Source organism: Myotis myotis, unplaced genomic scaffold, assembly GCF_014108235.1.
Source record: "Myotis myotis isolate mMyoMyo1 unplaced genomic scaffold, mMyoMyo1.p scaffold_m19_p_3, whole genome shotgun sequence".
Lineage (NCBI taxonomy): Eukaryota > Metazoa > Chordata > Mammalia > Chiroptera > Vespertilionidae > Myotis > Myotis myotis.
Genome location: NW_023416335.1, coordinates 172769778 through 172787655, shown reverse-complemented (window position 1 = coordinate 172787655; position 17878 = coordinate 172769778). Strand labels below are relative to the sequence as shown.

The window sequence follows — 17878 nt, the reverse complement described above, 5'->3', positions numbered from 1 at the left end:
AATTTTTACTGTGGAATCTAAAGATGGAAAGATCCTCTTTGAGAAAAACATTTGGAATAGAAAAGTGATAATTCCCTCTTGCCCCCCTTGATTAAAAAATATGCTATGGGCTATATACAGTATAAGTGCTTTAGGTAATCCAATATTCTGACAAATGCTTCCCCCACCCCCCGGCCCAAGTGCAGTACTATAAAGTCCCTGCCTCAATATGGAAGTTAAAGATGTAGAACATTTAGCTAATCCAAATTCTTAGTGGCTAACCACTCAGGCGGGAGCAAAAGCCTCAGGATTATAGCATCTGATTATGCTCTCCCTTTTATCATATAAAGTTACAGATACTTTGCTTCCTTATATCTAAGGAAGGTCTCTCTAAGTCTCCAAATTGTTTTATTCTGGAACTCTTTTTTTCTCTCAGAAATATTATATTTAACCCCCAAACTCATTTAATGTTGAAGTTTGTAGGCAAAAAACAGCATGAAGAAATAAAGCATGCAGTCATAAAACCTGTCACTTGTAATAAAAATGTTTTTCCGTGACCACGGTAAGTGTCTTACTGACACCAACAACTACAGGGGTGTAATCTACTCTTCTAAAACTCTAAAATTTTCAGTGGAGAAAGACCAGGTCATGCTCCCTTCCTCTATGGGTCTGCTTATATTATAACTTTTGCCTCTGTCAGTTTCTAGTCCAGACAAAACTTGAAGCTGTATTTCACTTTCAATATTTATTTCGCAATTCTTTGAAAGTACCTAATCCATCACTTGAACAACAAATGCAATTCTCAGAGAATTTGAGTACACAGCAATTTTACTTGAAGCTTTCCAAAATAAGACAAATATTGCCCTATATGTTATTCTTGTAAAAAGTCATTTGGATATGGGGAATCTGCTACAATAAAACTTTGAAATTTGTTAACATAGCAAATTCCTTCATAGCTAAATTGTTTATCACTAGGGCTCAGATAAGAAAGTATTTTGCTGTGTGTTTGGAACATTTTACTGATTTAATTTCACTTCCTCCCTGAGTGAACTTTCTATTCCTCCTTCCAAATTGTCCATCCCTTCTTTTTTCACACATTACCTAGAAAGCTCATAGTAAAAGGTTATAGAAGAATTGTGAATGGGGTGAAGATAGAAGTGAACGACAGAGGTAATAAACTTCTCCAGTTTTACCGTGACCAACTGTCTTACTAACACAAAACAAACAAAAATAATTAAGAAATATGTGGTTCTCTTGAAATCTATATAGGTTGAGGGCAATGCTAACGTGACTATATGAAGCATATTATTTATACTGTCCTGAAACAACTTGAGTGCATTTTATCTTCATAGAAGTAGATTGGCACCCCCAAATAATATGGGTTGACAGATAGGCCTTAATTTGATTGAATGTTTAATTTGAAAACTTACGTATGGAATTCCAAAGAGATTAAATTCCAGCATTCCAATGATTGACATATGCATATCTCGCCAACGTGAAAAGTTATCGCCCAGCCAATGGCCAGTGTATTTCCCGCTCCCAACAAATGTTGAACGGCTCAAAACAAATGCTCGCTTTCCTGTGGCGTTCTGAGAAGCACTTTGAGAAAACAAAAGAAACATTTTCTTCAGTAGCGTTCTCAAAGGATACTCCCCCCACCCCGCAAAAAAACTAACACAAAAAACCAACACATGATCTTAAAGCGCATGAACAAGTCCCTATTTCATGTAATTTAAATATTTTATCAAATGTATAAATCTGGGTGAACATGAAATGGCAGGAGTGAAGAAAACAAAAAGAGAACTTGCCATATGTAAACTATTTTACACATTTCATGAAATAGCTGTTAAAAGCCATTGCTAACCATCCAAACCAAATTTTCTCATTTAGTGCAAATTTTCTCACACTAAATGTTTCTTATAAGTTATACTACCAGGCAGGTAGTATATGGTTTCTCAACCATGGCTATATATTAGAAATGTCTGAGAACTTTAAAAGAAAAAAAAAGGAAGGCATCATCGTTGATCAACTAAATCGGACTATCTGGGAATGAGTTCTAGGCATCAACATTTTTTAAAATTCTGCTTTTTTTTTTTTTAATATGTGGCAATGGCTGCTTTTATACTAATGTTGAAAATGCCAGTAGTTGTAGTTTGATACTGATTATATTTCCTTAGTGAAACCTTACATGTATATAAAAAATAACATATGTGTAGATATTTAGTATCATTATTATAAGTTTTTGTTTTGGTTGTTTTTGTTTGAATTTAACTTGTATGTTTAACCACTTTGGGGGTTTTTCTTTAACATCAAAATCTGGTCTCCACTCTATTTCAACTTCACTTCTAACCTTGATTGCCATTCATATTCTTTTGGCCTCTTGTATCAAACCATCCTGTAACTTCACTGAAGATCTGACAGTTGTTTCAATCCACATATGTACAATATACATTATAAAAATTGACTTATTTACAAAATTGATACATCTCTTTTCATAATGGAAAAATTTGCTAAACTCTAGTGAAATATAAAGCTCCCTGAAGGCAAGGACTTATTTCTGGTAATCTTATTGCTCTACTAGAGGCCCAGTGTGTGAAATTGCATGAGACCCATCAATGCACCTCCTGGGGACCGGTCGTTTGGTCGTTATAACGTTACGGCATTACAGTCACTGGCTTTTTATAATATAGACTAGAGGCCCAGTGCACAAAAATCTGTGCACTCGGGGGGGGGGGGGCGGTCCCTCAGCCCGGCCTGTGCCCTCTCGCAGTCTGGGATCCCTCGGGGGATGTCTACCAGCTGGCTTAGGCCCGCTCCCCGGGGGATCGGGCCTAAGCTGGCAATCAGACATCCCTCTGGCAGCCCAGGAGCCCTCGGCAGATGTCCACTTGCCAGCGGGACACATTCCCTTGACCAGAATCGAACCTGGGACCCTTGAGTTCACAGGCTGACGCTCTATCCACTGAGCCAAACCAGTTAGGGCAAGATGGATATTCTTAATTGCATTCTGTAGGAGTTGGAAAGATTCAAATATAAGATGAGTTACTTAGGCAAAGTCACATAGTTATTTCCTGTTTTCACTCACTTCGAGAATAAGGACTGTGCCAGGCTCTCCCAGTATTTCTTTTCCTGCATTGGAGTTAGAATTAAAATTATAGCCAACGGAGAAGTTAGAATTTATTTGGTGCTATGTTTGAGCACTTTAAAATCTAACCTATAAATAAGAAGTTAACTGAACTAGGTTTTGCAATTAAACAGATGTAGTTTAAACTTCGTCTAGCTCGTCATTATAACATGTAACTTTTGAGCATGTTACTTAATGACTATAAAATGGGGCTAATGATGCTTAACTTCTCAGAGTTGTTATAATGTATAAATGAAAATAAGTTATATATGAAAGCACCTCTCACAACCAGCTAGCCCATAACAAGTGCTTAGTAACGGCTCATTTCCTTCCTGTACTTTCTAAACTTGCCTAGCAGTTACAGTCCCCGATCTGCTTCACCCAGGTTAGACAACTTGAATCCCTATTTTAGGCCATTGTTTATCTACCTGGAAATCCATGACAAATCATTTTGTTTCTCAAGGGTAAAATAATGAGTGGGATTTAAATTATTAGATTAAATTGAATGACAAGAGGCTGTAGTAATAAATTCAGTAAACACCTTTTATGCCTTCTCTAGATAAAGCTTGCTAATGTTTCCACTTAAAACTATTGTTATGCCTCTGGGAAGTAGTTGTCATTGAGTTTCATTAAGTTCAGCATTTGGAAGTCACATTCATTTTTTATCCCTGAGGTATGAAAAGTACTCAGAAATATAATTTTACACAGAAGAGGAATACTTGTCTACATTTACTACTCCTTCTTTCTCTCTCCTCCTCCTCCTCCTTCATCTTCTTCTTGCCTAAATTTCTTGATGAGTTAAATACAATTAACAATTTCTTGGGTAACCTACTAATAGTTATGAGTGGTACATTCTAAAATCTAAGAAGTGATTCCTTGCCTTTTCAATAGAAATTTGAAATGTGTTATTAAATTAAGGGTGAAAAGGGTGAAGGGGCCAAGCAAAGAAAAAAAGCACATAGTGCATAGCCACAGACCGCAGGGTGGATTATCAGAGGGAAAGGGGGGTGGAGGGAGGTAGCAGAAGGGCAAGGGAGGATAAATGGTAATGGAAGGAGACTTGACTTGGGGTGGTAAACACAAAATATAATATATAGATGATGTATTATAGAATTATACACCTGAAGCCTATATAATTTTATTAAACTAGAGGCCCAGTGCACCAATTCATACATAGGTGGGTTCCGGCCACCCACCCCCTATCGGGTGGGGGAGGGGCGATCGGGGGCAGGGCTGGCAGTGGGGAGTTATTAGTGTCAAAGATCTTTGCAGGGTGCATACACGTTTGCTGTCGGCTTTTGATGAGTTGAAGCTTCAAAGTGTCAGGAAGCTTTAGTGTCAGGGACACTGACAGCTTCTGTTTCTAAGCTTCTCCCTAGACAGGTAATGCGGTTTAGTTCCCTGCTGACAAACCCCCTAAAGAGAGGCTGTGGTGTGATGTGGCTGCCCTCTTTGGCAGTAAGCAGTGGAGAGAGAACACAGGAAGATGGTGGTTGTGCTGGGCACCTCTCCTGGACACCTGACTGATGGTCCAGACTGAGCAGTTTTCCTCCTAGTCACTCATCATTCAGGTTCCTGGTCTATGAAGGCTGGAGAGCATTTACTTACTTAGAATCACTGAAAGTCACACTTCAGTGATCAGGGTGGGAGAGGGGGTGATCAGGGGAGGGGCTGGCAGGGGGAGGGGCTGAGGGTAGTTGGCTGGCTGGCCCCACCCCTGATTGTGCCGGTTGGCTGCCACAGTGAGCGTTATAGCCATTGGTCGTTCTGGTCGTTCTGGTCATTCCACCATTTGGCTGCTTGGCTTTTATATATATAGATGTCACCCCAAATAAGTTCAATACCATTTTTTAAAAATAAGATAAATAAACTTCAAATAGTGGCAAGCCACTTGATTCTGTTTTTTTATAATTAGCCCCATTAAATATATATTCAGAATGTTGTCTATCAAGTTTACTATATGTGTATTAATTTTGTTTTCTGTCAAATTAAGACCTAAATATTTTTCAGGAGTTGGTAAGAGAGACTGTGGTTAAATGACCCTTATGTTCACTTCAGCTCTGTAATTCTCTATCGTGCTTACCAGATAGATTTCATTAAGGTCCCTGAACTCATGGCTCTAGGACAATGGCTAAATTCCAAAGCATAAAAATGAAATATATTTGTATATGGCAAAAATAATCTGTTCTATTTTGATCCTATACCGCAATAATCTGTTCTATTTTGATCCTATACTACTCCTGAGAATTTGCTTTATAAATCAAACAAGCTGACTATATGAGTCATATATATTTTGCCTATACTTATAGCAAACTGTGGAAGTACACTAATGAACCTCAATTGGAAGGAACACCTGTTTCAGACAGACATGGATGCAGAGTAAATGGAAACACAGTGTTCTATACTTGAACCCTTGAATATAATTCTACTAATGCAGCCTATGAGAGTCTCCCAGTAGATATACACAGGAAAAGGCAGAAATGGTGAACACAGAGGGGCAGCATAAATCAGGTGGCACTGAAAGGATGCTTACGACCTGAGATTATTAATTCAAGGAGAGAAGAGGATTATCTGCCAAGCTTCCAGTGTACCGAGGACATTTTAATAACAATGTGCAGATACTAAAAACATTTCAAGGAGGTTTGGTTTACAAACTACTCACTAGAAAGTAGGTATTGCCTGGGACCAGCCAAACAGAGAATGTATATCATAATGATATCCCAGATAAGTCTTGGAATTGGGACATAACGTTTTCTCCGCCAATAAGCCACCTGTGATATCTAAAAATGAATAAGAGAAATAAACATTCTTAACATAATTGACATATCCTTATTGTATTTTATTTGTTCGTTTACATATTGGTCACCCTCACTAGTGTATGAGTTTCTTGAAGACATTAAGTATCTTTCAAGCAGTGACAACAGTGTTACACTAACATGACAAACATTTTTCACTTGTATCTTGAATTTATGAGACAGTTAGCTGTTAGTATCAAGACTAAGATGGATTTTTCTCAGAAATACAAAGTCTAATATTTAAAAATCAACATAATAACATATTTAAAAGAAGCATTCAATTATCTCCAGATGCTTTTGAGTGTTTGATAAAATTGAACTTTACTCTTGACAAAAACCTCTCAGTAAAATAGTAATCAAATAAACTACCCTAACTTTGTTAAGGTTTTCTACAAAAATACCTATAGCCAAATTCATAGATAATTGTGAAATATTTAAAACATGATGTCATTGAGATTGGGAAGAAGAAGGTGCCTACCATTACCAATTCCGTGCAGTCTTGTACTGGAATTCTTATTCAGTGAAATAAGGCAAAGAAAAATAAACCCAAACTAAAAGGAATAGAATGGGAGAACCAATGCTATGTGCAATTCACATATGATGTGAATGTCTACGGAGAAATAAAATCCTAAAGAATCAACAGGTAAACTAGGAGAATTAGTATTATAGTATAGCACATTTTCTAGATAAAAAAATCAATATACAAAACTCAACCACTTACACTTTATAAAGCAACAACAAATACAAAGTAGAATGACTAAAATGAGGCATTTAAAATAGTGTCAAAAATATAGAGAACCAAGAGAAATAAGATTAAGCAAATAAATCTAAACCTTCCTAAAGACATTATAAAATTTTAAGAGTGTGCATCAAGCGTATAAAGAATTCTCACACAGCACAGTGTAAAAAGTAATTTTAAAAGACAAATAAAGGGGGAAAGTACCATACTCATTCTATTGGAAATTCTGTATTATAAAAATGTCAGTGCTTTCCAAATTGATTTATGGATTTAATGTCCAACAGCGAAAACATTCTTGAAGAAGGAAGGCCAAGGTGATAAGTCTATTTCCCACATTACTTCCAGGTTCATTATAAAGCAGTAGAAATTAAGACAGTGTCAAATTGGTAAATGGAAAGAAAAATCAATGGAACAGAAATAGCAGTCTAAAAGTAACACAAAGTATATGTAGATATCTATCATAAAAAATAAGTAGTGCAGGTCAGTGGGAGAAAAAAATAGCCTTTTAATTGGTTCTGGGACAAGTCCGTCTCCACATACCAAAAAAAAAAAAGGTCCTGGCCAGTATTCTCAATGGTTAGAGCATCAGCCTGAGCACAGGAGAGTTGCAGGTTTAGTTTCCGGTCAAGGGCACATACCTGAATTACAGGTTCAATTCCCAGCCCTGCGTGTGGGAGGCAACTGCTGGAAGCCGGTCCATCCTTGCTGCTTGACACAGTCACTGCAGGAAAGAAACATCTGCACAGCATATGTTTCAAGGGACCTGGCGTATATAGCATACTGTTCTTAATATGTTTGCTCCCCTTAGCGCTGTGTGTTTTAACCAAGGTCACCTCTCCAAGAAAGGTTGTTTCCCCAGGTAGGAATTTTTCCCTGAAGTCAGGGAGGGGATGCCTCTCCTAGAAAGGTTGTTTCCCCAGGTAGGAATTTTTCCCTGAAGTCAGGGAGGGGATGCCTCTCCTAGAAAGGTTGTTTCCCCAGGTAGGAATTTTTCCCTGAAGTCAGGGAGGGGATGAAACTCCTTAACTAAGTGCCAGGCGGGTAGTTAATCACTACAAACAATCATGCTTAAGCTACATAATCTTTACTCCCTGGAATGGAGGTAAGAAACGCCCTAACCTTTGTAATAGAAATTGACAGGATTAAAATCAACTGGGATAAATACGGATGTAACAAGACAATAAACAGCAGAACCTCTCTGGAGATCCAGACCAGAACTTAGCTGGAGATCCTGGCTAGAGATCCTGGCTAGGCTGCTGATCAACTGAACACTGTCTCCGTGTCCTTCCTTCTTCGCCGACTCCGTCTACACCTTTGGGGACCCCTGGACCTGCTGGGGTTGGACCCCGGCATCTGGCGCCCGAACAGGGTTCCCTTAGGTAAGTCCCCCGTACTTGGGACGGATAGGACTGCACCGTAGGGTGCTGCAGACCCCCCCTCCCCCCATAGAGAATAAGTAGGGTAAGCGGGTAGTTAGTACAGAACTTAGATTGACAAGATGGGTCATACTGAGTCTAAAGAAAAAAGACTCTGTATTAATCTTTTAACGCATATGCTTACTAGCAGAATTGGAGTTGAGGTTTTTCCCAGTGAGACAGAAAGTTTTATAGAAGAAGTATGTCAATGGCTTCCAGAGGATGGAACTGTTAATTTAAAAACTTGGGTTGAAGTAGGAAAGCAATTAAAGAAACACCATGAATCTGACAAGGTCCTGCCATGTTTCTTTTCCCTCTGGGATTCAATCTGTGACACCTTGGCACCAGAGGCAAAAACGGTTGAACTTTCTCAAAATTTAAATAGTCCCTCGGCTCCACCCAGAGAGGACACATCATCATTGTCTTCAGCTCAATCTAAAAGCAATTTAGCTATGCCTACTGATCGGGAGGAGAATAAATATCATAAACATGACCATTGTTCCTTTCCAGTCAGTAAAGAGGAGAATGGCCCTCCCATTCAAAACAGGCTCCCCAAATTAGAAAGGAAGCCTAAACCAGGTCCTGTGGCTCCTATGAGCTCCATGTCTAAATTTCAAAGGGCAATAAGAGAAGCTGAAGCTAATGGAGATCTTGAATTCTCACTCTGCTTCCCAGTTACATATGAGAATGAGTCTGGTGGGAATAGAAACCCCACCTTGGAGCCTATACCTTACAAAGTACTTAAAGAATTAAAATTGGCCTGCTCTGAATATGGACCTCTAGCTCCTTACACACAAACCTTGGTAGAAACCCTAGCCAGTAAATGGATGACTCCTTATGATTGGTCACAGGTTTGTAAATCCTGTCTCTCAGGAGGCGATTACTTATTATGGAAAACTGAATATGAAGATCTTGCTAAGAAAGCTGTAGCCACTAGCGAAAAAACCAGAAAAAGAATAACCCTAGACATGATATTAGGAGAAGGTGATTTTAACACGGCTGAGGAGCAAATGAATATGCCCACAGAGGCACTTACCAAAGTAACCAGTTGTGCAGTAAGTGCCTGGAAATCCCTACCTTATACAGCAGGAGAAACAACCACCCTTACAGAAGTTAAACAGAAGGTCGAGGAACCATATCAGGATTTCCTTTCTCGCCTCATACAGGCAGTCAAGAGAGTAATCAATAACAAAGAGGCAGCCGATATCCTAATCAAACAACTGGCTTTTGAAAATGCTAATAATACCTGTCAGGCTTTATTAAGGCCGATTCGCAGAACAGGAACTATAAATGATTTTATAAAACAGTGTGCTGATGTAAGTCCAGCATTTATACAGGGTGTAGCTATAGCTGCAGCTCTCAAAGGGGAGACATACCCTCAATATGTACAGGCTATAGGACAAGCCAGCAATACTACAGGTAATAAAAGAAATATGAACTGCTACTCTTGTGGCTTATCTGGGCACTTTAGCAGAGAATGCCCAAATAAAAATAATAATAATACTCAGGCCAGATGGCAAGCTCCTCGACAGCCTGGAAATACATTAGGGAATAATATTAATCCTCCAAAAACCGTTTGTCCCCGATGTCAGAAAGGATTCCATTGGGCAAAGGAATGTAGATCAAAATACCATAAAAATGGTCGGCCTTTAAACTCTACAAATAGCTCCCAAGGAGGTTATATCCCATCACCTCAATCGGGAAACTTGAGAAGGGGCCAGCCCCAGGCCCCTGCAATAATAGGGGCATCAACCTTCAACCCCTTTGCAAATTTCGATCAGTCAGTGACCTCTTCAGGGCAACCCCAGGCAGTGCAGGATTGGACCTCCACTCAACCACCCATGCAGTACTAACCCCAGACTCGCCAGTAGCAGCCATTCCTACAGGAGTGTCTGGGCCACTGCCTGAGGGAACTGTAGGTTTAATATTAGGACGGAGCTCCACCTCGTTACAGGGGATCTTAGTCATCCCAGGAGTTGTTGATGCAGACTACACAGGAGAAATACAGATTTTACTTTCCCCACCCACCACAACTATACAGATTCAGCCCAACCAGAGAATTGCCCAATTAATCCTGTTACCAATACATAAAATAGGGACAGCTGTTACCCAGGAAGCTAGAGGGGCCGGAGGCTTTGGATCTAGTGATGCAGCATTTTGGATACAAGAAATCCATGCTACTAGACCTACAAAAATTTTACAAATTCAGGGAAAACCAATTGAAGGTCTATTGGATACAGGAGCAGATGTTTCCTGCATAGCAGGGAAGGATTGGCCCTCTTCATGGCCCACGCACACCACCTCCACTTCCCTAGTAGGACTAGGCAAGGCATCTAATGTAAAAAAGAGTTCTCAGATTTTAACTTGGGCTGATGAAGATCAACATTCAGGAACATTCTGTCCCTATGTAATTACGACTATCCCCTTTACATTATGGGGAAGAGATATCTTGTCTCAAATGGGAGTTGTATTATATAGCCCCAGTGATAGAGTAACATCACAGATGCTAGACACGAGATTTAATCCAGGAAAGGGATTAGGAAAGGAAAGTAATACCTCACACTCCTCGACAGGATCTGTAATTGGGGCCATTGCCCTTAGGACTGCTGATCCCATAGTCTGGAAATCGTCACAACCAGTATGGGTTGAGCAATGGCCCTTAACATCTGAGAAAATATCAGCAGCCCGACAATTAATTGATCAGCAATTAGCAGAGGGACATATAGAGCCATCAAATAGTCCCTGGAACACACCCATATTTGTAATAAGAAAGAAATCAGGCAAGTGGAGACTTTTGCAAGATCTAAGAGCCATAAATGCCACCATGGAAGATATGGGCTCCTTACAACCTGGATTGCCCTCCCCTGTGGCAATTCCACAGGAGTATTGTGTTGTTGTTATTGACTTACAGGATTGTTTTTTCACTATACCTCTTCACCCAGCTGATTGTCAAAGATTCGCATTCAGCATACCATCAGAAAACTTTAAACAGCCTTATCAGAGATACCAATGGAAGGTTCTCCCACAAGGGATGAAAAATAGTCCTACATTATGTCAAAAGTTTGTAGATCAGGCATTGCAAGTTATTAGAAAGAAATTTTCAGATCTATATCTTATTCATTATATGGATGATATTTTACTAGCTCATAAAGATCGGGCTACTTTACAGGAAATTCTTACTCAGACCATCCTTGCTTTAGAAGAACATGGTCTAAAAATAGCCCCAGAAAAGATTCAGACTGAACCTTCTTTTTCATACTTAGGCAGAATATTACATACCTCTACTATCACCCATCAGCCTCTACAATTAAGAAAAGATCATTTAAACACATTGAATGATTATCAGAAACTATTAGGTGATATCAACTGGGTCAGGCCATATCTAAAAATAACCACTCTTGACTTAAAACCTCTATTTGACATTTTAAAGGGAGATTCTAACCCTAAGTCTCCCCGACAATTAACTGTAGAAGGAGAAAAGGCTATAGCAAAAATAGAACAGGCCATCAATAAACAGCAACTACAGTATCTAGATTATTCCAAATCTTGGGCCTTAATTATTCTAGCCACTAAATATACTCCTACGGGATGCTTGTGGCAGGAAGGACCATTAGAATGGATACATTTACCTGTCACTCCTAGGAAGATTGTACCACCCTATCCCTCCCTAGTGGCCACTCTCATTATCAAAGGTAGACGACGCAGTATCGAACTCTTTGGAAGAGAAGTTACTGAGATAATAATACCTTATAAAAGAGAACAATTAGACACACTATTACAATTTGAAGAAGAGTGGCAAATAGCTATAGGTAACTTCCCAGGACAAATTTTACATCATTTGCCAAGATCACCTATATTGCAATTTCTCTCCCTACATCCGTTTATATTTCCTATTAAATGTTCAAAAGAACCATTATCACCTCCTGCCTCCTTAGTATTCACAGATGGTTCCTCTAATGGTAGGGCAGTAACAATCATTGACTCAATAACCCATGTTCAACAAACTCTAGAGACATCAGCTCAGAGAACAGAGCTTTTGGCAGTCATTTATGCTTTTGAACAATTGCAACAGGTTCCCTTTAACTTGTACACTGACTCTCAATATATAGTTAAATTATTTCCTCATATTGAGACCGCCTCTCTCCCACAAGGAAGAACAGCCATTTTCTCTTTGTTAACTCAGCTACAAACTTGCATTCACAAACGAGAAAAGGCTTTCTATATTGGACATATTAGAGCTCATTCCTGCCTACCAGGACCCTTAAGCGAAGGAAATTATCAGGCGGATTTACTAACTCGCCCAGTAGTTTGTACAGCTCTAGAAGAAGCCCGGCGGTCTCATGCCATTCACCATCAAAATGCTTCTGCTCTTCGTCTATATTATCGCATATCTAGAGAAGCTGCTCGAAGTATTGTGCGTGACTGCGGCCATTGTCCTACTCATTTTCCTAGCCCTGCTACTGGAGTTAATCCAAGAGGACTTAGACCCTGTGACTTATGGCAGATGGATATTACTCATGTCCCATCTTTTGGCAAACTTTGCTATGTGCATGTTTGTATTGATACCTTTTCTCATGTTATCCTTGCTTCTGCACGTACAGGAGAAGCCTTTAAAGATGTAAGTCAACATCTATTCCAATGCTTTTCCTACCTAGGAATACCAAGGGCACTTAAAACTGACAATGGGCCTGCCTATACCTCTAGAGCTTTCAAAAACTTATGCTCTACATTCGGCATCGCACATACTACAGGAATACCCTACAATCCTCAAGGCCAAGCAATAGTAGAAAGGGCTCACCAAACTTTAAAAACACAAATTAAAAAATTACAAGAAAATGAGTTTAAATATTCCTCTCCTCATCATGTTCTACAACATGCTCAATTTGTAATTAATATACTAAATGTAGATTCTGAGGGAAATTCCCCGATGTACAGGCATTGGAACCCTGATCTAACTAAACCTAAAGCCCTCGTCAAATGGAGAGACTTGCTTACAGGAGCCTGGAAGGGACCTGATGTACTTTTAACCCAGGGGAGAGGATATGCTTGTATATTTCCACAGGATGCAGACTCACCTGTGTGGATTCCAGATCGTCTAGTCCGACCTTATGTCTCACCGCCCGCCATCTCTGCCTCATCATAGCACACCTGACCAGTGCCCGTCTGCAGCAGATGTGCAGCCCTGAGCTGGAACAATCTGTCCATTGGGAGGATCACATGTGCCTCCTTTTTGTCTTTCCACATGTCCCAGCTTTGCCCCACATCTCCTTTCCTTTTTCTTTTTTTAAAAATCTAACTACTTGTTTGCTGGTTCTTTGGCCTTTCTCCTTCTTTCCTGAACACAGCGTTTTCTAGAATCTCCCTACCCTACTGTTCCAGGAAGGGCATCTCCCTTTTATGCCGTGACTAGGGGTGTTTGGTATATGCCCCATACATGGAGTTGTCTTGGGCCAAGAGCCTGACATCCTGGGCTGAGAAAGCCCTGTTCCAGGACTCTCCTTTGTCCTGTATTGGCCCCTCTTACCCTTGTGTCAAGAGGGACACTCTTCTTACAATCCAATTGCCCATAACTGTTGCCTGAGCTCTCTGTTCATGCTGAGGTTGAAGCCGCATGGTGGCTGGTACCATGGATCTGTCTCTGGCCCAATGGCGTAAGCTGGGCCCTCTCTAGAGAAGAAACCTGAGTTCCCTATGATCAATGCCAGAGCCCCGCCAGCAGGCAAGGGGATCCCAAGGCAGTTGCTGGGCATGGAGGCCAGAGGGACATAGGCTATCAAGGAGACAAAACTGAACCTCACATCACCCTATTTGGCCCAGAGATGGCTGGTAGTCAACGACGGGTAAGACTCCACAGGGTGGGGCAACCTAAGACAGGCACAGTCGGGGGCCAGTAGGAGAAAACTTGGGGTGCAACAAAGGTGGGGCACAGACCCCCCTCCCCAATGGTGCAGGGGCTTGAACACTCGGCCCTTCTGAGGAAGGTCTCCTGTCCCCATGGCTGCTTCCTGCTTCCCATGCCCAGCTCAGATCGGGACCCAGGTAAAGACAGAGACTGGCTGACAGCAGCTGCCCTCTCACTGCAACAGGACTTGTTTCCCATTTCTACCTTGGACCACAGGGAAAGGGGCAGCTGAAGGAAAGGGCTGTGTCAGGATGCTGCATTCTTCCCTTTCTTCTCCCTCTTTTTTCTAAACACTTCCATGCCTTGTAGTTCTTTTGCTTTCTCTTCTTTTTCTACTACCCTCCATCTTCCATATCAGCTGGATCCAGAGGGCACAGCTTACTCCTCCTCGGACATCGACACCACCATCAACCATGGCCCTGATGGGCCCTTTGATGCAGTCCTTCAACTTGCTGATGCTTCGGGAAGCCTGTCGCCAGTGATGCCGCCCGCTAGCCAGACCAACAAAGACAATCAAACCAACAACTTGAGGACAGCTTAAATCCCTTGACTGAAGAGGCTGGCAACCTTCAACAGGAATGGGGCTCCTTCTGCGCTCCATCCACTATGTTTATAGCTATGCTCACTATCATTGCTTGCCACTCTTCTTCCGAGACTTAAATGGCCCAATCTGAGAGGTGGCCACTGATTTGCATGCGCTATCATTTAAAAAATAAAAAAGGGGGAATTTGCTGGAAGCCGGTCCATCCTTGCTGCTTGACACAGTCACTGCAGGAAAGAAACATCTGCACAGCATATGTTTCAAGGGACCTGGCGTATATAGCATACTGTTCTTAATATGTTTGCTCCCCTTAGCGCTGTGTGTTTTAACCAAGGTCACCTCTCCAAGAAAGGTTGTTTCCCCAGGTAGGAATTTTTCCCTGAAGTCAGGGAGGGGATGCCTCTCCTAGAAAGGTTGTTTCCCCAGGTAGGAATTTTTCCCTGAAGTCAGGGAGGGGATGCCTCTCCTAGAAAGGTTGTTTCCCCAGGTAGGAATTTTTCCCTGAAGTCAGGGAGGGGATGAAACTCCTTAACTAAGTGCCAGGCGGGTAGTTAATCACTACAAACAATCATGCTTAAGCTACATAATCTTTACTCCCTGGAATGGAGGTAAGAAACGCCCTAACCTTTGTAATAGAAATTGACAGGATTAAAATCAACTGGGATAAATACGGATGTAACAAGACAATAAACAGCAGAACCTCTCTGGAGATCCAGACCAGAACTTAGCTGGAGATCCTGGCTAGAGATCCTGGCTAGGCTGCTGATCAACTGAACACTGTCTCCGTGTCCTTCCTTCTTCGCCGACTCCGTCTACACCTTTGGGGACCCCTGGACCTGCTGGGGTTGGACCCCGGCAGGCAACCAGTCAATGTGTCTCCCTGGAATCAATGTTTCTCTCTCTCTCTTTCCCGCTCCTTCTCTCCCCTCCCTTCCACTCTCTCTAGAATTCCATGGACAAAATATCCTCAGGTTAGGATTAACAAAAGAAATAAAGTTAGACTGTTTTCTCATACTGCTCAGAATCAACTTCAAGTAGATTAAAGACCAAAATGTGAAAGGGCAAAACTGTTTAAATATTTTTAAAACTGTATATGTTTATGACCTCAAATTCAAAAGTATTTCTTAACTTGAAAAATTGATAAAGAAATGGGCTGATATATTTGACAGTAGTTTAGTTAGGAACTTTTATTCAACAAAAGATCCTAAAAAGAGAGTGAAAAGATAAGCCAAAAATTAGTAGAGATATTTTTAACACATATTTTTCTTTCTTGGAGAAAGAAAGCTAATGGCTCACAAGAAAAATAGGGGAAAAAAGCATTGAACAGGTCAGTAAAGCCAATGAAGACAAAAAATGCTTAATACTATTTATAATCATTAAATACACAATGAACTGTCATTTCACACTTACCAGATTAACAAATAATAATAATAATAATAAAAATAATAATAATAATATGGCTTAGCAATGGTTCTATTTTCTTGTCAATTCAGTAAAACGCCATCTTGTATTTGCTTTCCTTCCTTCTCTGCCTCACTTCCCTTTTTTCCTTACCCATCCTGCCTGGGGATTGCTTCACCTCCTATCCTTCCACCCTCCCCCCCAAAAAAAACGAACCCCATCTTTTCCAGATAAGTTTTGCCTCAGGCTCTGTTTTCTAGGGGAAATGGGATGAGGCATTCTTGAAGGTAATGGTGTAAGACTGGATGCCCTTTCATTCTTTGATTGCTATGCACAAAACTTGGTGTTTTTTTCTTCAATTCCCCACTCCCCCTTAATTGATATCTGACATTCTGGGTGTGGCCTCCTTTGCCATCATCACCTAGAAGTCTCTGATTGTATTTCACTTTATGGTTACACGATGGTCACCTTCGCTGGACTCGGAGCCTCTTAGAGACAACTATCTGTTTGGTTTGTATGCCCATAACCTCGAACAGATCGAATAGATGGTGGTGATCTAGCACCTTGTACTGTGCATAACAGAGCACAAGATTGTTCACCAAGAGTCTAAAGAGTTCTCACACAGCACAACTAGGACATTCTCTCCCATTTCTACAAAAAAAAAAAATTGAAAAGGAAGTCCATTTAAAGAATAGAAAGTTTAGGTTAAATATGAGAAAAATTTGCCAAACCAAATAATGACTTTCTTCCTGAAGATTTTAAGAACAGAAAAGACGACGACTATATAAGAAAACTTGAGCATTGTCAGAGCTAAGTCGGGGAAAGACTAGGTACCACTCACTAGCACTCTCACTTGCTGCAGGAGTTTTGGCTTCACATACACACGAGGGAGTAAGTCTCACCCACTGACGGCAGAAACTCGGGCTTTCTAGAAAGGAGCTCTCAGGGCAGGAAGGAACTCTCCCCTCCGAGTTAACTCAGAGTGAGAAGAGTAAGGTGGAGTCAAAGTTGAGATTTTTAGTGAGATTTTCAGCTCTTGTTTCTAAAAGCTATTTGCAGGAAGTATTAGCCTTTCCTCTTCTCTTTTTCCATTTCTTAAAAAAGAAAAAAAAGAAACACAGCTTGAGCGAGGTATGTTTGATATACACAAACCTGCCCATATTTAATGTATACAATTTGGTGACTTTGAACATATTATAAAGTACACATCACCAAGGCTTGACTTAAAACAAGTCTGCTCAGCCCTAGCTGGTTTGGCTCAGTGAATAGAGCATCAGCCTGCGGACTGAAGAGTCCCAGGTTTGATTCTGGCCAAGGGCACATGTCTGGGTTGGAGTCTCCATCCCAGTGGGGGTTGTGCAGGAGGCAGCCAATCATTGATTCTCTCTCATCATTGATGTTTCTATCTCTCCCTCTCCTTTCCTCTCTGAAATCAATAAAAATATATTAAAAAAACAATAGCACAAGTCTGCTCAGAGATGGGCCTTTGGACTGTAGCATTAATGGGGTTTCTTAGTAGGGACCTATTCTGTGAGTTTCCCTAACCTTATTTTTCTTAATTAATACTTTAATTATTATATTATCAATAATAAAAAATACTAATATGCATGTTAATAATAAATAGTGCTATCGATTGTTATTATTTTATATGAAATAAAGGTATTTCCTATTTTACATGTTCTCCTTGTACAATGTAGACCTTTTAAGTCTAGTCTCAACTTTCCTGCTAGGACTCTATGTTTATTTGTTTAGCTTAAAATTATGGAGCCTAATCTTAAAGGCATTTATTGCAACTTAGGGTGAAGCTGCTGTGCGTATCTTGCTAAAGAACAATAAGATCAGCTTTGGAATGACAGGGATCTGTAATAGCAAGTAGAGTAGCTTTTATGACTTTTTAAATGCATTTTTTTCAACATAGCAACAAGGATAGAAAGAGTCTAATACACAAGGAAATCTAATTCTAACCCACATTCTGCGGCCTT

The 17878-nt window shown here is 40.5% G+C and overlaps 1 protein-coding gene across 1 annotated transcript in view; it reads right to left on the bottom strand.

Moving 5' to 3' along the window:
* The window catches only part of LOC118651782 (sucrase-isomaltase, intestinal-like), a 90954-nt gene that overhangs the window by 11210 nt on the left and 61866 nt on the right, over window positions 1-17878 (bottom strand). The window contains exons 13-14 of the mRNA XM_036301330.1: window positions 5766-5883; window positions 1410-1578 (exon numbers count right to left, since the gene is read on the bottom strand). Of these exons, the coding sequence (XP_036157223.1) occupies window positions 1410-1578; window positions 5766-5883 (287 nt within the window). The remainder of the gene's footprint in view (window positions 1-1409; window positions 1579-5765; window positions 5884-17878) is intronic.